Source organism: Diorhabda sublineata, chromosome 7, assembly GCF_026230105.1.
Source record: "Diorhabda sublineata isolate icDioSubl1.1 chromosome 7, icDioSubl1.1, whole genome shotgun sequence".
NCBI lineage: Eukaryota > Metazoa > Arthropoda > Insecta > Coleoptera > Chrysomelidae > Diorhabda > Diorhabda sublineata.
In genome coordinates this window covers 15,574,581-15,598,263 of record NC_079480.1, presented here as the reverse complement: position 1 = coordinate 15,598,263, position 23,683 = coordinate 15,574,581, and the positions used below count along the sequence as shown (strand labels likewise).

Sequence of the window (23,683 nt, the reverse complement as noted above, 5' to 3'; positions counted from 1 at the left end):
AAACATACCTCTAAGTACATATCGATTTAATAACAAAAAAAAACAGTAAAAAATAGATTTACAAAAAAATATTTAAGGATTATCCTTTTATAGTAATGTCAAATATATTCAGTTCCATATTTTCAACTTTTGAACTTTATTCGTGTGACTTTTATAGGCATATGCATTATCCTGCATACTTTTCCACATTCAAAGTCGACGAACATGCAGCGTGTCAAAGCTTCTTATACCACGATTTTCGATTTCAAATCGCAGGTGCGATTTATACGGCTCTTAGAATCGAATTTTGAGATTTATGACGGCTTTTTGTGAAACTATTAACCATACTGTTTTCGATCTTCTCGAAAACGGTATCTGAATCAAATAAACGAACGTTTTATTTGCAACGAGTTTTATATTTGTTGAAAAAGTATTGGAAAATCATAGAAATGTTGCAACGTTCCATAAATATTATTAATATAGAGGGTTAGGGGTAACAAATCTCCTAAACAACTAACATAGAGTAAAAAAAGAAGAGGATTCTTGACATAACGTCAAAAGTTTGAAACGATAAACAGAAACTAACAACGGATTTAAGAACATTGACATCTGTAAGGAAATTACAGAATAGACTATAAAAACCTCAATTCAATTGAAATTAGTTGAGGGTTATTAACATCTAAAACCCAAATTTGTGAATTAAATGACGTTTTCTCTTTCTTAAAATAAAATTGTGCGGTACCTTCGATCAAAAGTATAAACATGAAGAAACTATAACAAAACTTGCTTGCCTCGAAGTTCACTTTCGTGTTATGGTCCGACTTGGCCGATCTTAATGTTCAACAACAAAATTGAATTTAGAAAAATTTTATCAACTAATAAATATTTGCATACATTTCATGATTAAAAATATATTTAGAAGATTATCTTTATGTATTCGATCGAAAAAAAAATATAAATAAGAATACGAAGAATTTTACGTTACGATAGATTCAACGAAATGAGTTTTTCACCAATTAATTTTTTAGCTCATTTTTTTAAAAATGCTTCTTCGATCCTCAAATTTATCATAAATTCTTGATTCTTGTAAATTATTTTTTTTATAACTAAGAAAAAAAAATATTTAATTGTTTGTTGGTACAGATGAATTGATAAAGGTTATGTTTTATAATAGCTTTTGATAAAAATTATATTGATTCAACTTGAAAAATATTGAAAAAATTTTCAAATTACTATTTACGTGCAAAGTTATTTATAATACATAAAATAAAGTACATATACTAGATGTTAGTAATGTTTTAAAAGCTTTATATTTAACTATATTTAATTATAGCGACCATTTCTTCTTGTTTGTTCATTTTCGTTATTCCAAATATAGATAGAACAGAAAATAGTTGTATCAATGTTTTTTAAGGGTTCAAATTACTTAAGCCGACCCTGTTCGCATCTCACGGGACATCTGATATATACGAAAACGCCGTTATCTCACACCTAAATCGAATCATATTATTTTCCTACATATTATAAAAGTTCGTGCATGGACTTTGACAAAAATAAATGGAAAGCGATGATTTCCAAAAAAAAAACTAACCATTCTCGTATAGTTCTTTTACTACTGAAACCTTTTAGTTTTTTTATGCAAAAATACTTGAACTAAAATTCACAATAAAGTGACGTTTGACATCAAATAAATCTCCTTTATTATTTTCAGAAACGAATTTTGCTTTTTAACTTTATGATGTGGTGGAAACTGAGAAATTATTCAACTATATAGTTCAGAAATGAAGTTTATAACTTCATATTTGGTTTTTCATTCTGTCAACTTCTTTTTTATTGTATGTTGCTTTTATAGCCAAGTATAGATCTATTTGTATACTGCGTACTTATATAAGCAAAGATCGATTTCCAAGAAAAAGAAGAACACCCTATTTAACCTCGTTACAGTATAAAGATCAATATACGAGGGCTACTAATTAAGTTTTTACATAGTTAATTGATGATCCATCAATTCGATGTTTTTTCAGTTCGAAAACGTTGTTGTTTGAATTGATGTGTGATAGCTCGCATTGTCGTTGTTGTAATTGATTTGTCTTCCGCGTTTGGTTTAGCTGATTATTCCAATAACTTCTGGCAAACAAATGCTGGTGTAGCATTAAGAATTGAGCGTTCTAAGTTGGTCTAATGGATCTGCGAACACGATTTAATTTCTTTTTAGATCAAGACGAATGTGTCAAGTATCTGTAAATAATTCAAATAACACTCGTATGACGACACGTTCTGAGTACGTTCACCATTAAAAATGTCAAATATTGTCTTATGGCAAATGTCAAAACTTAATTAGCAGCCTTCGTAGATCAATACTCTGAGCTATAGTTTTTATAACTAAATGTTATATTTTGCGAGTTTACAAATTATCTGCTATAAATTCCACAACGAAAATTTTGTCGAGGACATTTATGACCGAAGGACAGAAGCATTCCACCGTGTAAAAACCTCTACATACATACACCAATCATGTTTTCCTTTGGGAACGGCGCTCACCTGTCACAATGCGAAAATCCGAAACGACACACGTTTCTTAACTATAGAATCACGACGTGGCCTGAAAAGTAAACTCCACACTTTTATTTCCTTCTCCCATTTCTAGTATTCCATTTACTGGAAGATGTTTCAAACATGATATTTATTTAAAATTTTAACGATCTAACGGTAATAGGTAAAGGTAATGCAGAGGTAGTTTCTTTAGAGCAAATTCTGTCATTTAATTTAAAAAAATGGATCGATTCTATTACTTGCATATTATATTTTGTATCAACTAATTCAAGTTGAAAATTACATCAAATGTAGCGAAAAAATTAAATTCGACTTTACTAATGTTTACACAAATAAGCATCTCGAAAGTTGTTGATAAGGGTTAATAAAATGTGTCACCACGTAGCTACCGATGTGCGAAAAAAAAGTAGGGGTGATAGAAGGGAGGAAAAGCTTTTTGTGATGGAAAATAGCAGAATTTAAGTTCGTAAAGTGTCGTTGGCAATAGGAGATGACGGCTGGACGTGAGTTAGGAGTTCTAATGGTTCGAGAATATTTTTTATGCTACTTGACAAACTTTTCACAATATTCGTTGTTGAACTTTTTCATTTCTAATGCCCGAATAAGTGAACAGGTTAGAAACCAACTAGATTTTCAATAAATAAAAGATAAATTACGCTATTATATGTATTATACGAGGTTCATACTTAAAGTTCCATTTATAGGTGTTGAATCATAAAAACGATGTACTTTGAGAGGAAATTTTAATCATAGAAATAGACAAAAGTTACAAAATGCTTCGCTAGAATATTTCTAATCTTTTAAATAATTTAACGGGATTTTATTGAGTGATCGTGTGACTTCTTGGAGATTATTTATGATGTATAACATCATTATTTTGCTCCAATCTATTTAATTTTTCAACAATTCAATGTTTACTTGAACGAAATACGACGAAGAGCGAAATCATTTCAATGCTTTTTGATTTCGTGCTTGTAGAAAGATTTGTCTTTTACCTCAAAATAAACTTCAGCTTTAGCAATTACTTCTTCATTTTTACTGAATTTCTAATCGGCGAGCACTTTTTTTTTGAGATCATTGATCACTGAGGGATAAATCTGAACTATACGGTGGATGAGAAAGCAATTCCAACTGTAATTCCTTCAATTTAACGACTTGTGTGAAACAGTGGTTTGTTCTTAGACGTTTTTCCTTGATTTTTGCATTCAAACGATCCAATAACAAGCGAAATTCCAGTCGTTGTTACAAGTTTTTTGCAATTCCTAAAAGTTTGAAGGTTCTTTGTGGATAATAATTGATTTACCCACTCCTGATACTTTACATTCTGTTTACGAATGAGACAGACATAAAGATTAATTAATAAAGCGAGTAAATATCTAGGCATTAGCTATAATAGCAAAAGTTTAATTATAGCCTCGGGTATTTTGTTGTTTTCTGTTCTCTTACACCTACAAACTTTCATTTTATATACGTTTAGCAAAACGTAGCTCCGTTTGTAATCCTTTGAATGCATCACTGATTATTCAACGAAACGAATTTATTCAGATAGCTTTCTATTTGTGATTTATCTATGGCTTGTTGCACTGTTGATACGATAAATAACAATTTACTTAAAAGTAATTATAAATAGCTTTCGTTCCTGAAAATTGTATATTCAATATAAAAATAAAAACGTTTCGAATATTGTTTACTAGACCATAAATGTGAAAATAGTAACGACTCGAAAATGTTTGATTGAATCACAGCAAAAACTTACAGCATTCTTAATAGACAGACATAAGATTTGTTAACCCATTAGTGCCCACTAGTGCCTTAGCAGAAAAGAAATATTAAATTAGGTTTTATTTATCTAAAAATGTCCTCCTCAAACTTGTACTTGCAATAAAATTATTTTGTAAAACAAGGACTAAGAATGAAATATTTTGAAACACTCTCGTTCAATGCCCTCATATGACACTGACGACATCTGAGCTGGTGCTCAATTTTTTTAGGGAAATGCCCAATCGGAAAATTCAAAATACTTCTTGGTAGTTATCCAGAAGGTCTTCTTTGTATAGCCTTATTATAGGATCGTATGTAGTGACGAGTAATACTTCTAACATATTGCAAAAGATCCGTTTTGTCATTAGGGTAGATAATTCAGATAATCTCCAGGCATTTACAACAGTTACGTTTAACATGTGAGTAAAGAGAGCCCACCACCATTTTTTACTGTGGATGGCAATTCTGTAATTATTGACTCCTTGGTCCAACAGATCTACCCCGCCCATGCGGTAGTTGTAGTTTTTAAAAAGTTGCGGTTGAGGCACTGGCATTTTCTCCTTCCTTTTCGAAGACCATCTCTTTACTTGTGCTAAAGGTTCGACTGAATCATAGTTTTTAGCCATCGTTACTGCACTATTATCATTCCATCTAACAAATAGAAGTTGGTTTCTTTCATCGTATTGAAAATCAAAGACACCACGGTCTTCTCTTTTTTTTATTGACTTGACGGGTACAAGAGGATATTTCTTTATACGATTATCATGTACAGTTCCAGTAGTTCGTATTCCAATCTTTCTAAATGCATTTAAAAGATCATGGCTTTGCAAAATAATTGTTGAAAAATAGGACATGATCACTTTGGGCATCAATTATTTTCGCAAAAACAAGGACCACTCGTGAACCTAGTGGAAGCGAAGTTTTAATTTTAGTTGGTGCTTGAACAGATGACGGTTTAGCTCCACAATAGGTATCGAATAAATAACAAAATCCATCCGAGCTACACAACATCCACTCCTTGTATCCGAGACGAACAGGTTTACCTCTTATAAATTGCTTCGCAGAGTGATGACCATAATATTTAACCATTGCTTCGTCTATAGACAAGAATTTATGAAAAATTCCCCATTGTTGAAACTTTGAGTTGAGAATGTTCATAAGTGGCCGAATTTTGTACATTTTGTTCTCAGTATCCAGTGTTCTGTTATCTGCTAAATGTAAATATTTTTTTATATTTCTGTAAATCTGTTTCGACTAATTGCATTTGAAATAAAAGGAACTCCAACATTCTCATCAAGATTCCAATAAAGGCGCTCACGAGGCAATTAATGGTACCCAGAAAAGAGAAGAACACCAACGAAAATTTTTAACTCTTCTTTGGTTGATACAAAATTATGATTGTTCTTAGATGCCGCATTTCGTCATCAAATAGTTTTTCGAAAATCTGTACAGCATTCAGCCCTGTTAGATCTTGTCGAAGTTGTTCTAACCGAACTTCGGCTTCATCTGTGCTGTCTATCTCTAATACTGTAGGTCCTTGCGTCCAATTAGGATTCCCCTTTAGAAGATACCATCTATATAACAGTGGCATACTATCCAAATTTTCGGTTGAATTAGTTGGTTGCACATTTTGAAGTTCCGTCAGTAGCAGGCCATCTTCGTCTTCAAAATCAGACCCATCGAGATCAATTTCTACCTCACCTGGAATATCTGCTGGCAGATCTGCAGCTAGTAAATCGTCTTCATCAAATTCTTCCTCGTCAGTTTGATAATCCACTTCTGGCAGAATTATAACGACATCAATTTTCAAATTAGCATTATTTGCTTGTTCACCAGCATCAACTGCAGAAGCTAAGGTTTTGAATCTTTTACCACAAAAAGCTAGTTGCAATTCCGTTAATGTCCATTGTAGAATGTTCCTGGAAAAATAGCCTAGTATAGTCGTGTCCCCAGTGTACTCAAATGAGTACACCGAGATTTACATTAGAAAAACAAAAAAACATAATATTGTAGGACTTTTTACATATGACCATATTTTTGATACATAACCTATAAAACATTATTCAATCACACTTATTTACAATGTCGGTTGTAGTGTATAATATCAACTAACCTCTAATTACATCAGCAATACGTAGAAGCGCGGTAAATATATTCACAGCTAAATCCAATTGATTCAAAATTATTGTTAATCACTGCCACAGTTCTATTAAAATAACACTAGTAAACAATGTGTGGCGCTGAAATCGAGATAATTTAGGTGTACCTATTCGAGTACAATGGGAGCTAATGGGCGCTAATTGTGAAAAATTTTTTTCGTCAACTTGAGAAAACTTAACTGAATTTAGTAGAAAAGGAATATATCTAACTAGGATTAATCCTTAACATATATTTATGGTAGTTGATCATAAAATAAGGTTCCCAAAGAGCTGGGGACACTAAGAATGATGTTATCCAGGATTTTCCACCAGTTTCCGCCTTGGCGAGCTATCAATAACATTCCTTCTTGTTTTGGTAGTCGTAAAGGACTTCTTCCATTCGATCCTCACGCTAGATTTGATTCCTTTTTTGTATAAAAAAAACCGTTCCTTCCGAAGACATTCATTCCCAGCTGTATGAGGTGCATCACTTGCGCAATTGCTGCAGAAGAGAAAGAAGCTGAATGATCGAAGCGTGATGGTTCAGGATATCAGCGTATAATCTCTGAGGTATTTACAACATTTTGAGAAACCGTTTAGCATATATCAAGATGGGTTTCGAAAATGCTGTCGAACGATAACGTGTGAAACGCGACATGCATTCCTACGTAACCGATGACGAGATATTGGTGGACTAAGGACAAGACCTGAAACTATCTGCAAAAGAACTATACCATAAGAGGAATCATACATGCTTACCGACGCCGAAGAAGTTCAAGTAAATTATGTCTATTGACAAAGTCGTTAGGGATGGAAAAGAGTTATTGTTAAGCAAATTCCTGCTTACTAGTGCAACAATTAATGCTGATAGCTACTGTCATACGTTGAGGAACTTTCGATATGATATTTGAAACAAGAGGAAAGGCGTGTTCACTAATTAACTGCGTTTCTATCTCATATCCTTGTTACAACCCAAACTTGGCCTTCAGTGATTACCATGTTTTTCCTGAAACATTTGGGTGGCAATTCACAAGTGAAGAAGAGCTGAAAAAAGAAGCTTTAAGCTATCTTCGTGGTGCGGTGGCAGATTTCTAAGACTCAAGCATAAAGAATACAAAAATTTATTGATCTAAATGGCTATTATAGAAGGAAGTCTTTGACATGATGCAATACAATGTCCAAGAAGCTGCAAGTTCAATATTTTGCAGCAAACAATTTTATAACCAATTTTTAGTGGACGGTTAGAAGACAATAAAGTTTTTTCAGAGTCTGATGGACAGACAAAAGCATCCTAACGATGGAGATTAAGGTCCTGGCTGGAGTTTAGATATAGAATTAGACGATATAACATACAAGGATTAGGAAAGGATGAAGAAATATTTGAAAAGTTCCGAGGAAAATAAAACAAACTGACTAAGAACCTAACATAACCTAAAAATTATATATTTGTAAAAAAATATTTATTTTCACGTAGAAATGATTATTTTAATGTGTTATTGTGTCTAAGGAGATATTTTTAAATAAAATAGATTAAATTCATTCATAAATAAGCAAACAATCAGTCAAATGAAAAAGAGGACGTTATAAATTTTTAATAAGAGATTTTTTCATTTTTGTAAGAATCCTTAAGTGATTATCGATAAAGTACGTGCTTTCTATGACACTTTTCATCAATTATTCATATTAATATTCGTATAAATTCAATATAGTAAATTCTTAACCAAACATCGTTTTACTGCAGATCTTCTATAATATATATACAAAGTTTCTCTTGTAATGAATCGAATACGGTAAAAATCGACAATACACGTTTATAAATCGAAGGAAGAGAACATTATGTGGTCGCTGCGGTCCACAGATTTATTACAACTTTGTCCATATTCTCGAATCGTATATATATCTCAATGAAAAACCGATCTGGCACAAATTGCGTTTCGATTATTACATTGCCTTTTATTTTTCCAATAAAACTGGACTACATACGTGGTAGAATCACTACTAAAATATTTATTTAATGTCTCGTTTAATATTATTGATTTTCGCTTCTACCCCAACAGTACACGACCTAATCTAAAGATGGCGGTTTAGTATTAGTACACAATCTATACATTATATGATTCAAGTTTGAAGACGCCATCTTGTTTAGTATTTGACAATGAATTTGAAATGTCTTAATTCAACTAATATAAAGTATGAACTAGATTTAGATCTGTTTGAGATTGCTAAAAGACAAAGAGAGAAATGTGGATCCATAATTTTACACCTGAAGATAAAGATCGTTATATCTGCAGGCGCCGTTTTTTGGGGATGCGCGTATAATAATTTTCATTGAATATCCTTAAAAAGGAAAAACTATCAACGTCGAGTAGAAATCAAGCAAAAACGGATGATTTTCTATTCCCAGAGTTGAAATATTTTCCAACAATGAAGAGGTGATGTAATTTAGTACCAATTTACAAACAACTTTTATTTTCTCTTAACGTTTATTATCTTTAAGTAAATTATGCGTTTTCGTGTTGATACAGTTATAGACTTTTTTCGTTTTCTTATTGGATTTTCAGGTTCCTACCCAAATCGGTCCATTTTTATTCATAAGTCGTCCTAGGGACAATCAAATCCTCTTAATAAACGGTGCGTGTCGAATGGCATTAATGTAATTCAAAGAAATGTGTATACGAATGTTTTGTTTTATAAAAGGACCGGATTCGTAAATTAAATTTAAAAAATTTTGAAAGAAATATCAGTTTTATTTCAATACAGTTTCTAATTTCACTTTTTGTATAACAATAAAATTTCATTTTTATTTATTTACAATTCAGTATTATAAAGATCGTGTTTCTAATTTTCTTAATATATTTTTCGTTACAATATACAGAATTTAGCTAGAGCCGTTCCTTTATTTTGAAGTAAATTTAATCTGAAAAAGAAATTGCCAAAGGACTTTCATGGCAACTGGGGTTTTCTTTCTGTTTAGCTGTCAAGATGATGTTGTTTACAGGTTTGAAAGGTTGCTTTCCATTTTTGTTTTGGGGAAAAAGGATTTTCCAACTAACTATATAACGAAAAAAAGTATAATATAAATTCACGTGATAATAATTCAATCATTAAACACAGTTTTCAAAAAAATTAGATTGTTAATCACGTGACTAATGAAATCAAACAAATCACATTCATTGAATGAAAAACTTATCGTTTTTCTTAACAACGAAATAAAATAAAAACTTTTCCTGATAGCATACATCTTAGATATCTAGAAAATAAAAAAAAAACGATAACAAAATATATTATATCAAACAACCAATGCAGAAGCATTACTTTCTTGGGAATCCCATGGAGACTGAAAAAAACATAATCTCGATTCGCTCCATGTACATATGATTCTATCAGCTAAGAGCTCTGATAAGAGAAAACCAATAAAACTGTTTGAGTGTGACTGGTCGGAATAGACTACCGTCTACATTATTAATAACATCTTTAAATCCCAGAGGGCGCCAAGCGATCGGATCTACCGACGGTTCTGAATCGATTCAACGCCTCTAGGTGACGCTGATTCAATATGAATTGTATTAAAACGTCAACAAAGATAATACATTTCATAGATAAAGATAAAGCAGGAACGATATTATTCATTTACAAGAAGATGTTGGCAGATGTCAACATCTTTTTGTAAGTGGAAGTACGTTCCTACAATTTTTTACAGTATCTGATAACAAATTATTCACTTCTGTCGAAAATTCGTAGTCTATAATAGATAATTTTGAATCTTATTTCAATTAATCGAGCTCTAAAATTCCTATGATAGCTGGGCAGGTATTTTCCGTGATGGATGCCAATTAGTAATGGATATTTTCTTTAATTTGTACCAGGGAAGCAAACTTTACATTTGACATGAACCTACAACATAAAATCCGTAGGTGTTGAATCGGGACTGCGTGAAGACCTCCATCTTGCTGTGTTTAGCAGTTCAGGCACAAAAGTCTCTTAATTCACCGTAACTGCACGTTCCTTTTCATCTTGGCGTGTATGTTAAGAAGAACATGAGTTTCATCCCAAAAAAAATTGTTTGTAAGCGTTGGAAAGTGTCTGGCCTGCAATCTGGGGACTCAATTGTTGTACCAACTGAGTTTTGTTAGGTTGAAACATCAAAAGAATGATGATATATGGACGTTTAAGACAACAGAATGCATTACGAACAAATAAAATACGTTTTAGACCTTCTAGAAGACCTTGGGCGTCCAAATTTTGATTTATACATCGTTTATTCTGTCTCATTAATCATTGGATAGTATTGCGGAAGTTTTTACGCGCTACAGGCACTGAATTATCGTTTTTTGTTTTCAAACCAAACTACCGATTGATATATCTCCCGCGTCCACCTGCAATAAACAATACAAAGGTAAACTTTGTTGTGAAACACCTTGTAAATTATTACCACTTAAATAAGCGTTCACATCTAGAAAATCGTTTAGCATTTGAACATCAACCTTGTTAGGAAAAAACTGAACCAGGTGCGATTGAATGTCATCGTCATTTCTGAAAGTTTGATCATTCTGGAAATTTCGAAATAAATGGTAATCAGATGATACCCGATCAGGGCGGTATGAGGTATGTAACATAATTTATCTGGGGTCTTGTATTATCATGGTGGAACTCTAAACCTTTCCAATTTGATAATTCTAGAGTTTTTCCTTGATTGCTTCATCAATTATTGACAGTAAACATCAGAATTGATCGTTTGGTTCCCTAGAGCTAGCTCAAAAAACACAACATCTTTGTAATCCGACCAAACTGCCAGCATTAGATTCTTTTGGGGTTTTCCAGCTTTCAATGTGGTTTGTGCTGGTTCATCGTGTTTGCTCCATGAAACTAGTTGTTTCTTTCTTCCATAAAGTTATACCAATTCTCTTGGTCTATTATTTTACCAATGTTAAGGTAAAATACCTTTTGCTTACCAAAATATAGAGTCCAACAACATTTTCTGTACTATTGGATACCAAAAATTCTTTCCTCCTTACCAAAACTCTCCCAATGTTATTAAGAAAATAGAATAGGAAATAGTCTTGGTTCGATGTTAATAAAACTATTTTGAACAAACTGGAGCTTCACCTGATATATTTTTGACTATACTATATGATTAAACGCATTTGAATTATAATCTCCTATTCAATTGGAAACAAATGCCATTAGTGTATTCTATGCACTGCTCCAAATCCACATATATTAGCGAACAATCGAAACATAATGTTGTTAAGTTAACTTTGTTCAAAGGTTTGATTAAGCGACTACAAATCTATCAGGTTAAATAAACTATTTCCATTCACTACTGAGTGAATCAGTTAGACCAAATTCGGCTCTAATTTATAATGCTTTCTCTTCGCAATCCCACGTTTTGGGTTTGCTTAAACAATTCGCTACTATTTATCGATTTCAGTTCGAATTAACTCAAATTATAATAATTCCGTTGATTCGACGATGTGCGATTATACAACGTGAGACAATATTTTTAAACTGGTTATTCAAATTTCCAAGCAGTGCTTCAAACATAAAATTATATTACGCAGCTGAGACCTTCTTAACCTTAAAAAAAAAGAAGAAGAATAACTGAATCTTAATTAACTTTCTTTCAAGTTACTTCATAGACAAGTGTAGGTATTGGAAATACGTCAACTGTCAATAGAACAGAATTTATTTTCTCTTTTCATAGTTTCCTGAAGACTAGGAATTTAGCTTACGGTTTATTCTCATTGTTTAAATTTCCAAGCAGTGCTTTAAACATTAAATTATAATCATCGGACTTGGTTTGTATTAACAGTAAAAACAGGCCGAGAACCTCGACAGCTGAGACCCTCTTAACCTTAAAAAGAAGAAGGATTATATCATATTCAATATTAGTGATGTCAGTATATTAAATTTTATTTTGGTATCACTGAAGTTATTTCATCTCTAATAACATCCAAGACCAAGGAACAGAAAGTAATTGTGCAAATTATAACAAACGAATTTTAAATTTTCCTATTGTGGTTAATACACTTATATATATATACGCATAGAAGTATCTGTAATTTTTTTCCTAAATAAATTTGATCGTTGAAAGATATGGAAACTATTGCAGTAGCTTTGATCGATATCTAAGAAAATATGATCATTTTCCAAAGCTTGCGAAAAACTTTTCTCGAGATTTTTTTTTTGCAATTCGGCAGAGATACGACTAATCCCTTTTCAGGCCTAACCGAAAATCCGACGAATGGAGAACTTCTATTTACAACTTTAATAACGATAAGACTCTAAGGTGTCTAAATCCAGAGCTCGAATTGACATTTTCTGTTACGATCTTATATGCAGTGAGGTCCCAAAACAACTCAATTTAATTATAAAAACTATTAGAAATAAAATCCTTCAACCTCATAATGCTGATATACTTTTTTATAGAACCACAAACTTTTATGGGTTTTTCATAAACCATCTAGTCATGATAACGATTAAATAACAAAATAAGAAAAAATCAGAAAGGTGTGGTAAGCTTCTAACTCATTAAGGTAGAGGCTGATTCTTCAATAAGTTATTTCAATTAGTTTAATACTTTTTTTAAACGTTCTAGCTCAAGAAATTATAAACTAATCATTTTGAAATTTGGTCGGATGTGTATCAAACGATATCTCCGCTACTTTTTAATATTTTTGTTGAATATGGAAAAATGATCATCAATATATGTATAAAATAACCTAAATGTTTCGGTTTTTATCATATTATGAGCTTTCTCTTAAACATATCTTCAACATTCCGTAGTGGAAACCATTACTCATTGTACCCCCAACGGGACTTACCCGCCGCCTGTCACTCCTCAGAAGACCAATCTTTTCTGACAGATTGTTCTTGTAAAATATTTTCTTTGCTTCGATATTTCTAAAAGTACGAGATTTCAGGTGCGCTACATCGATAGCGACGTCGTGGTTTTTTCTTAAGCGAATTGATTTAATTTCTTTTCGTATTTTCATGCTTCAGAATACGTAGGTGTCATATGGTAGGAAACACTATAAAAATACTAAGATATTACTAGGAGTCGAAAGGATATTGCCAAGATTTTCAGTTAAAGTACACACACGGGGCGATATTACTTCTAGCGCTCGCATTCAAATCCTTCCTGAAAATTCCGAAAGTGTGAGCTTAGTGAAATTTTATCGTTTTCATAACTTTCAGGACATATTGATTCTTTCTATATACGTGCAGTTACAAACCCCGTAATATACAGAAGTATAATTTCTCATAACTTAACAGAATGGGTGTCAAATTCTTTTACAGGTAATCTGTTTGTATGATCTAACTTTTTCAAAATCGTCCACGATGTAGAGAAGAGTCCAAAAGACTTACTCCAATCAACCCCTTTCATCCAGAAAAATGATCAAAAACGTTCACACGTGCTTTATTGTTTTCTACAAGGTTTTCGACAATGAACTAGTTCTTGGTTTGATGCTAATATGGACTGGAGTCAAACTGCAAAAATCTTTCTCAACATCATCTACGAATCTACGATGTAGAGAAGATTTCAAAAGACTTTCTGCAATCAATCTTCATCCCCCTTTCATCCAGAGAAATGATCAAAAACTTTCACTTGTGCTTTATTGTTTTCCACAAGGCTTTCGACAATGAAATAGTTCTTGGTTTGATGCTAATATGGACTGGAGTGAAACTGCAAAAATCTTTCTCAATATCATCTACGAATCTACGATGTAGAGAAGATTTCAAAAGACTTTCTGCAATCAATCTTCATCCCCCTTTCATCCAGAGAAATGATCAAAAACGTTCACACGTGCTTTATTATTTTCTACAAGGCTGTCGACAATGAAATAATTCTTGGTTTGATGCTAATATGGACTGTAGTGAAACTGCAAAAATCTTTCTCAATATCAACTACGATGTAGAGAAGATTTCAAAAGACTTTCTGCAATCAATCTTCATCCCCCTTTCATCCAGAGAAATGATCAAAAACGTTCACACGTGCTTTATTATTTTCTACAAGGCTGTCGACAATGAAATTGTTCTTGGTTTGATGCTAATATGGACTGGAGTCAAACTTCAAAAATAAATTGCTGTCAACAAGGAATTACGACTTTCCTATTTAACATTTACCTCGAAGAAATATTTAGAAAAACGTTGACAGAACTATCAGGAGGTATCAAAATTAACGAAGAAGCAATCAATATTAGATATTGCAGTTGCAAGTGAAGAATTTAGATTTTTCTTTAACATTTTCCAGTGAGTACGGTCAAGAGGTAGTTCGAGCAGCGTTTAACAACATATAATAGCAAAGATATTTCTTTATAACTAAAATTAAGACTAGTGGGATGTTAAATATTTTCTGTTTTGTTCTATGGCCTGAACCACAACTGATCATATTTGGAAAAAGAAAAAGGAAACATTTTCAAATGCTGAGAATAAAAGTATCTCCCATCTTCTAATTACCTTTAATTAAATTTGTTATGTTTATTGATAGGAACGCAATGTCATTTCTTCATTCTCTTCAGTATTATGCTTATAATTACCTTCTAAACCTCCTCTTACCATCATCTAGTTTGCAAAAGTTTAGAGATTTACTTCGTTTTTTAGACTTTTAGAAACGCTCTACTCCAGATATAAATATTCTTTTATAGAACTTTATCATTACCTTCTTCTCTGTTTCTTGTTTCCTTTTAGTATTCTGCTTATAACTAACTACCTCTATAACTATTTTTTCGAATAGTATGACTTTTTATGACTCATTCTTATTCTCTGATCCTGTATCTGAACCTTCTGCAATGCAGAATTAGCTTTAAACCACACTTAAACTCGTTAATAATTTTTGGTTTTCGCTTGCTATAAGTGGAAATTCTGTTCTTTTCTTAATTGTAGTGCTTTTTACGTTTTTTCCATTGATCAAAGCAGTGCTGTAAGTCTTCTTCGGTTTTTGTCTTTAGGAGCTCTGTTTTTCCGCTTCATCAACTCAAATCGGTTCTCTTTCAAAGCAGATTTTATATTCGGAAACAAAAAAAGTCGCACGCAGTCTGTTGAATACGACGGGTGTTTGAGCACTGGAGGGAGATTACTGGTCAAATACTGTTTCAAAGGTAGCGTTATGTGCAGAAGCGTTGACCTGGTTCAAAATCGAGCCATTTTTCGTAATTTGCATTTGATTACTGATCCTTTGCAACCCTTTCAGTCCTCTTCACTATCAACATTGGCTAGAATTTTGATTTGTTCTCTAGGTTCTTACTAAAACGTTTACACCAGATAAAGGATTGTACTGGTAGGCAACAGTTTATAACACTCAGTCGGAGTTTGTTTTTTCAAAGATTTAATAACCAGACCTCATAGATTCAAAGTTCAGTAGAAACGATTTATCGATTTGAAAGACGATGTTTGTGAAATTTTCTAATATTGTGTATTTTTTCTATATATAAATAAATCAATTTAGTCCTGTTACCGGTCCTGAACGCAGGTGCGTCTAATACGATTCTGGGACGATCATATTTCAAAAAATATGGAAATCGCCAGCGTGCGATATTTTCCCGTATAAATTATCGAAGAAAAAAAATATATTTCACCCTTTTATGTCGAGAAAAACCAGCCTAAAATGTTGTAGGGACGTAAGAAATTGATAATAAACAGGTTTGCGGAGTCGGCTAATTGAAATAGATGAGGCTCATTTCCTTCTTTAGAAATTAGAGGTATTATTCCTTTTTGAATGAGAGATAAATATTTTAGCGTGTGAGAGAAATTTGTTACAACGCGCTATTGATGATCCAAGTTTAACCAGAAGAAAAAAACGATTAGTTTTTTATATTTCTAACCAGATTTCTAACCAGATGTTGTTATATAAATTATTGACGAATATATACAGAGTTTATTATAAAATAACCATAAAATAAATCAATGCAAAGTTATACTAATATTAATATTACAGCTTTATTTTATTATTTTAAATAAATATCTGACAACACTGTATATAATAATTAGTTGAATATTTTTAACTAAATTCTTTTTGGAATAGAGATTTTGACGTTTCCGAGATGTGGAATATTTGTATAAGAGACGATTGTATAGTATCATCGAGAAGCCTCATGCATAGTAATGAATTACCTCCCGGGGGTAAATTAAAATTAAAGATCCTGCGTCTTCTAAACTTTGCTATTTAGTGCAATGATTTCCGTATGCAGATTAGGAGGAAAGCAAGTAAAGGCAGTCGAGCGTAGACTGCAGAAAAGTAGATACTACTCGCTAGGGGTAAGATACAGATTGAACTCAAGATCAAAATTAATATCTGACTACAGTAAATTGTTTATTGTTTATGACGTGGAAGAGGATGTCTTACAGATTTTTTCGAATTAACTCAAATTATAATAATTCGACGAAGCGCAATTAAACTGTTTGTTTAAATTTCCAAGCAGTGCTCCAGACATCAAATTATTTTCTTTGGACTTGGTCTGTATTAGCACTAAAAAACGGGTTGAATAACCCCGGCAGCTGAGATCTTCTTAATCTTAAAAAGAACAAGAATAACTGAATCTTAATTAACTGTCTTTCAAGATACTTCATAGATAAGTGTAGATATTGGAAATATGTCAACTGTCAATAGAACAGGATTTATAGTCTCTCTCCACAGTTCTCTGAAAACTAGGAATTTAGCTTACGGTTCATTCTAGTCGTTTAAATTTCCAAACAGTGTCTGAAATATCAAATTATAATCCTCGGACTTGGTCTGTATTAGCACTAAAAAACGGGTTGAATAACCCCGACAGCTGAGACCTTCTTAATCTTAGAAAGAAGAAGAATAATTGATGATTTAAGTTTAACCAGAAGAAAAACACGGTTAGTTTTTTATATTTCTAACCGGATGTTGTTGCCACGTATTTGAATTCAACTAAAAATAATTATGATAATTATGACTTATTGTTTTTCTCACTTTAATATAGATTTGAATATGGTTAGTATATTCCTCAGAATTGATTAGTTTTTCTCTGTATCCTCGCAAAATGAAATATTGTTTTTTAAGTTAAATAAAAAGCTTAAAAAATGGAGGTAATTTAATTTTTCAAAGTCTTGATGCTGTAATACATTATTTAACAGTTCATCAACTGGTGGGTCATCTACAAACTCGATATCATCTTCGTCTTCAACAGAGGCAGGAACCAGTTAGTCATAGAATCTTTGAGCACCTGGATTGGTCAAAAGCTGCTTTAAATAAAAGAATATCTTCAATTTAGCCTCTTCCATTGGACAGGTTTTCAAATTGGCCTACTTCTCATACAAACTTTTTCCTTGTAACTAGATTTATCCGAAGTAATTTGATTAATGTGACAGAAAATAACTACTGGTGGGCTTAAGATATTTTCAAAGAAGTGTTTTAGCATGGAACAAATATCATTAACCCCCCGTATGAGTAAAATACTGATATCGAGCCTGACAACACTTGTTGAAAGATATGAAACTCAATTGATAACGCTAGTACACGTTATTTAGGAGTAGGTAGATTTTTTTTGAAAGTCAATGGTAGTTTCCTCAATTTCTTCATTTTTTCTAGCTTCTTAGCAACAATTAAAGAAAACTTTTTTTGCTCTACTTTTTATTATAAGTTCTTTCGTTAATTTTTTCATCAATTTTATCTTCTAAAACTGAAATATCAAATTTAAGTAAATCACAACTGCTGCATGTATCCTTTCGAGAAAAATTGAAAATTTCACGAAAAGCTGTCACCCTTGATGTATCTTTTAATGAATAGTGGAATTTCCTCCCTTTAAATGATTTAATCTCATTACTTGAGGCCCGCAGTTTTTTCATCACGTCTTTTATTTTTCCTTTTTTCACATTACCTCGTTTACACAACATGCTGCTATTTAAATATAAAAAGAGGTTAGATTGAGGTTATAGATCTGTCCAATAACACAGTAACCACAGAAAACTCTGCTAATATATTAGAAAAATGCACCCTGATCGCTTTCAGCCCTTGGACTAAGATCGTTTTTCCAATCTTTTGACTGTTATAACTCAGTGACTATGATTTTTTTCGCCAAAAGAATAGTACAGTTGAAAAATACTTTTAATAATCCGTAACAAACTGAATTAGACAAAAAATAGACTTTGATCGTTTTTCTCCGTGGCCCTTCATATTTACATGTAATGTAATTATCATAAATCTGATGTCGTAGCTCATAGTTGAAGACGCTGCAGTGATAATACGAGATCTGTTACCGATTGTTGTGAAATCGTTTATTTGATCTTTAAATTAACATTTAAACATAATTTTCTTAGCTTCCAAATTGAATAATTATTAATTTTTTTGTTTACGTCAACGAAATTTACTTTTTACTTTTAATATAGTGGGATTTTTGTACATCGATGATATCCGTAGTTTGCTAACAATGCAAAATTGAAAAATCAATTATTTCGTAATGAATTATGGTATGCAGATGATAACACATGTCTGGCAATTAATCATTGCCACACGTTGGTACTAACAATCAGTGATGTAACAGCAAATTGGTAAATGTAATTAATGATACCAAATCTTGTTTAAAACAATAAATGTTCATATATACGAGGATTGTACGTTTTTTGTTTTTGGTCTAATCTCTCTTAATTTTAATATTACAGAGAAAAAGCTTGTGGAAAACTAAGAAAGAAACAAATAAAATAATTTGTATTAAATATCAATAGAAACATTAAACTACCATAGAACCATTAAATATACCTTCAAATTCTAGAAAAAACTAGATTTTATTTCAATTAGTGAATGATTGTGCATTTTTTTGTATTTGCATTGTATAGTATCGAGCCTAATTCTAATCGTGGATTAGATAGATAAAGATCGTTTTTAAACGCATAAATCTACAATGAACTTCCTAAAACTAAATTAGAAAGTATGAATCAGTACTTTGTGTTAATATTTAACAGCCCTAAGAATTTAACAGATTCACTTCGTCAATTTATGATTTAAGGGTGATCCTAAGGGGTTGTTCCAAGAGATATTATCTATATATATCGTGGAAAAACAGTAGAAATAAAAAAAGGCTTAGTACTGAGCCTTGAGGAGCTCCACGTTTTATTGGTTTCCAAAAATACATTGTTGTACCAGTAAGATCAATGATCAATCTTTTTTTTCGTATAATAACGAAAATTGATAATTTTTTCTGAAAAAATCTTGAATGAATTTATTTGTACTCATATCTAATTTAAATTATATGTAATAGTGTGGAAATAATACGTTCTGAATGTGATTTTTCAAAAAAATTACATCGATAAATTATACCAAAAGAAACTTCTTATTTTTAAATAGTTGTTATGAAAAAAAACTCAGAATTTACTGTCTTAAAATTTATTTCTCTTTTCTTTTATGTATTTCTAATAACAAATAATTAAATTTTCGTATTTGTGAGTTGAAAATTCTTCAGAGGCGCTTCAAAAAATACTTGTTATATCAAACTTATATGAAAAATAAGAAAATAAACGTCTACAGCCGATAAGAAGATTTGTAAGCCAGAATTTAAGCTGTTATATTTCAGTTTCGCTATAAAACAAGTACTCTCTGAATTTCATCGAAAAAATTAGATCATATTATTTTTTAAAACATTTTAAATCAGTATTTGTAAACTTATATTTTATCATTCGAAAATATCTGGAATATAACAATAAATAAATGAGTGTAAATTGTTGTTGGCACTTAATTATACTCAGCTCTACAAAAAAAAACTTTTTTTGTTGCCCTAGATATCATCAATCATTTCCACGTGCACAGATTAGAAATATATTCATGAAATTTCTTAATAAACCCATATTTTCATGATTGTTGTATAATTATAGGTTTGTTTCATACTCATACAACTGATATCCCAGTTATTTGACAATATTGATATTGAAGTACCTAGACGTAAATCTGGAAAATAAGTAGTCATGAATTAATATTTTTTAATATATAATATATAATTACTAAAAGTCCATTCTAATATATTTTGTGTAAATATTCTAGTCACTTATTTTGTTATATTTGCGGTTTTATATCCCAAAAAAAACGAAAACAAAATACCACAAACTTTGTAAAAAAAGCGAGAATGTTTTGGATTAGTTTTTGGTAGTAGACGTTGAAGATTTTTAATCGAAATCAAATGTGGGGTTACCCAGATTTAAAGTCTACAAAATGTCCGGTTCTGCAAATTCACGGAAATCGGGACCGTCTACCACTGGATGTGAATACGAGGGTGAAACATTTACCCCAAAATTATTTTCTCAAAATGGACGCAGTGATTTAAGTGGTCTCAATTTTTCAAAACAAATATCATAATTATTAGCCTCAAGATTGAAATAAAACACTTTGATTGTGTGTTTTAATTACATTTGCAGTAAATTTTCGTAGTTTAGTATTAAAAAAATTGAAAGGTGAAATATTTGATGGTCGAGTACAGCAATTGAAGGAAGATTCAGTTTATGGGCAAATCAAGCAGCAAATTATACAGACAAACTTCCAGATTTTAGGTATCAATTGATGAGATCATCACATGAATTTATAACTGAGATTATAGATATATCATTAATATTTTCATGATTTTGGTGCATAAATAATTTTCGTATCTAGGGCAACAAAATTACTATAAACCAGTGATTATCGATCGTTGTTGATTAGCTGGTTTCCCAATATTTCGCTCCCTTATCTATCAAGCACTATTTTTAAATTGAAAAGCAGTTTTCTATAACACATTTTAACATAGTTTCGTTTTTTTTTGTATACACATTGTACTACATTATTTTTACAATATTTACAACGCAGTTTCTTTTTAAATACTAATTTTTTTTTAAATAGAGTTATTGATCAATCAGTCTCGTTCTGGATATGTTTTGCCACGTTTGTAGACCCATGGCACTTTTCTAAGATACTGAAACAAACGAAAAAAATACAATCAGAACTAATGAAATCCATAAATAAATTTTTAGATTTATAAAACACAAAATACGGTAACGAATCTTGATCGAAGTTTCTCGACCGTTTGTTAATTTTCCCAACAAACCAATCCAACTTCGCTTCAAGTGAATAAAACTAAAAAACAACAGTAAGAAATAAAACTCACCCGCTTCTCCTTCACACGAATTTTACTTTCCTAATGTCATTTGGGGCATCACCTCGGGCCTTCATCGGACGAAACCATTTCCAAAAAGTAAAAGAATAGCGAGAAGAACAAGAAGAAAATGGCGACTGCGATAGAGTTGAAGTTTCGTGACGCTCCACTGAAAGCGCCCGGAGGCTCCTGGATGGGTGGCGGTCCGTTGGACGGCAGAGTGTATTCGCTATCGTAGTCGTATTCTATTCCAAAGAAAGATACATTTTCAAACGATGTTAATTCGAATAAATAATAAATTAATATATTTGCAAAAATTATAACCATAGTTTTCTTAAAAAGAGATACTTAATTTATCATTTTTTCTCTCGTTTACATGTACGAAAATTATTTTGAATCAAGTAGAATAAATCTACGACATTTTTAGGTTGTTGCTGCTGACTTGTTCTTCCTAGTGTCCAAATATGCATTTAGTTTTGGTCTTGACCTTTTATTTGAAAGGTATTAGACCAAACAATATGAAAACTGAAACAAATTCTACTCCAAGTGAGACAGTTTCCATTTCCATCGAGTGTTTTGGAAAGCTTGACGATTCACGAGAACCGGTTCTAATGAAGACAAAAATCGTTCCATCTGCAACTCCATTTTTTGGTGGGCGTGTGGGATAATTTTCATTGACGTTTGAGCGATGAAATTAAGCATTCGGCTGAGAAGAAGTGTTGTTTTATTATGGCAATGCACTATGTCACACATCCGCTACTTCAATGGCCCAAATTAAAGTTGGAATTGCTGTCCCATTCCCCAGATTTAGCCCACTCGGATTATTTTCGGTTTCCCGTCTTGAAAAAATGTCAAAAAAGGTATCGAACAAATTGAGAATCCCTGGGAAAAGTATGTGCAATGTTTAGAGGAAGAAATTAAGCTAAAACGGCCGAATTTTTGCTAAAAACAAAGTTTTGTTTCACCAGCTCACATATCCGTTATTGCAACGGTCAAAATTGATAAATTAAATTTTGAATTGCACCCTATAAGCCAGATTTAGCTCCTATCGACTTTCATTTCATCTTTCGTCGATGGTTAACACTCCTACAATGATGATGATAATATGAAAATGACATTGTGAAACATTCTGTATTGTCAGTTGAAGAAATTAAATTATTGATTGATGTTTTCGTATTATTTTTGTCATAATATGAATATTCTACTAAAATATCAGGTAATAAGTATGCAAAAATTATCAGTTCGCTTCGTTATTAACGCCTGCCGAAACAATCAATTGATGTTAACTAAAAACTGAGTTTTAATTTAAGATCCTAAACATGTTAGATATCAAATATGAAATTCTCAATATATTGTATGTATTTGTGACAAAAATGATTATTATTTTGATTATAGTATGATTAAAGCTGACCTGCTATACTTGTATCTTCTTTCCCCACAGAATTCACCCTGTTGTCATTCGATGTACCCTTCGTAGATCCCCTGGAGTTTCCTGCAATCCACATTTGCATTATTCCCAAAGACGTGCATAATTTATACTTTAAAATGGTTAGAAAGTATCTGAGGATATTTATGTTTACACAGAAAGTGAGATTTTAAAATGGATTATCTTTTGTTATATGAATTATGCAATGGGTTCATTTACTGAAATAAATTGTACCTTTTTTGGGTACAACGAGCGTATTAACTAATAACAAAATGGAGTCGTTGCTTAGAATTTATTATAAAACAGATATAAGCAAACAAAAACTGAATAAACTTATTTTAAAGCGGAAATTTCAGTTCAGATATAAATTTTTTTTAAAAATATATCTTTTATTTAACGTACCACTCTGTATAGTATTTGAAACAGTATCGAAAATCGTTAAAAAACGATGTCGCGTCATTAAACATTTCCCTTCCATTAAAAACCGACAATGACAATAAAAAAATCGTCTGAAAATTGGCTTAATTTGTATTTGTGTCAAAAGACATTTTCTCTACTTCTTCGGGTCTTTCTCCCTCTTTTTTTATAGTTATCGGTCTATATTAGTGTTTCAACTTTTATTCTTGACAATATTACGGAAACCTTCATTTTTTATAGCTGTTTAATAAATAAGAGTCCTCAGTGAGAAGTAATTTTTTTCTTTTCGTCAAAACATAGGCGTACGTCTGAAAACTGAACTTTTTCTTGTA

At 31.7% G+C, this 23,683-nt stretch overlaps 2 protein-coding genes across 5 annotated transcripts in view; both read right to left on the bottom strand.

Annotated features, from left to right (window-relative positions):
* Nucleotides 1-4,544: 4,544 nt before the first annotated feature.
* LOC130446887 (piggyBac transposable element-derived protein 3-like) lies at nt 4,545-5,147 on the bottom strand. Its single transcript, XM_056783393.1, has one exon. It carries the CDS (start codon nt 5,145-5,147, stop codon nt 4,545-4,547), a length of 603 nt encoding a protein of 200 aa, XP_056639371.1.
* Nucleotides 5,148-19,760: 14,613 nt separating this feature from the next.
* Nucleotides 19,761-23,683, bottom strand: part of LOC130446578 (lachesin-like) — a 105,522-nt gene continuing 101,599 nt past the window's right edge. For 3 of the 4 annotated variants that reach the window (XM_056782930.1, XM_056782931.1, XM_056782932.1), the window contains exons 10-12: nt 22,920-23,000; nt 21,521-21,753; nt 19,761-21,328 (exon numbers count right to left, since the gene is read on the bottom strand). In XM_056782930.1, the coding sequence (XP_056638908.1) occupies nt 21,569-21,753; nt 22,920-23,000 (266 nt within the window). In that variant the 3' untranslated portion in view covers nt 19,761-21,328; nt 21,521-21,568. Of the gene's footprint in view, nt 21,329-21,520; nt 21,754-22,516; nt 23,001-23,683 lie in introns of those variants that run through there. The other variant, XM_056782933.1, reaches the window with a different exon arrangement.

Bases quoted from the DNA above. Each gene is read 5' to 3' on its own strand.
- LOC130446887 (XM_056783393.1), bottom strand. From the start codon at position 5,147: ATGTCCTATTTTTCAACAATTATTTTGCAAAGCCATGATCTTTTAAAT.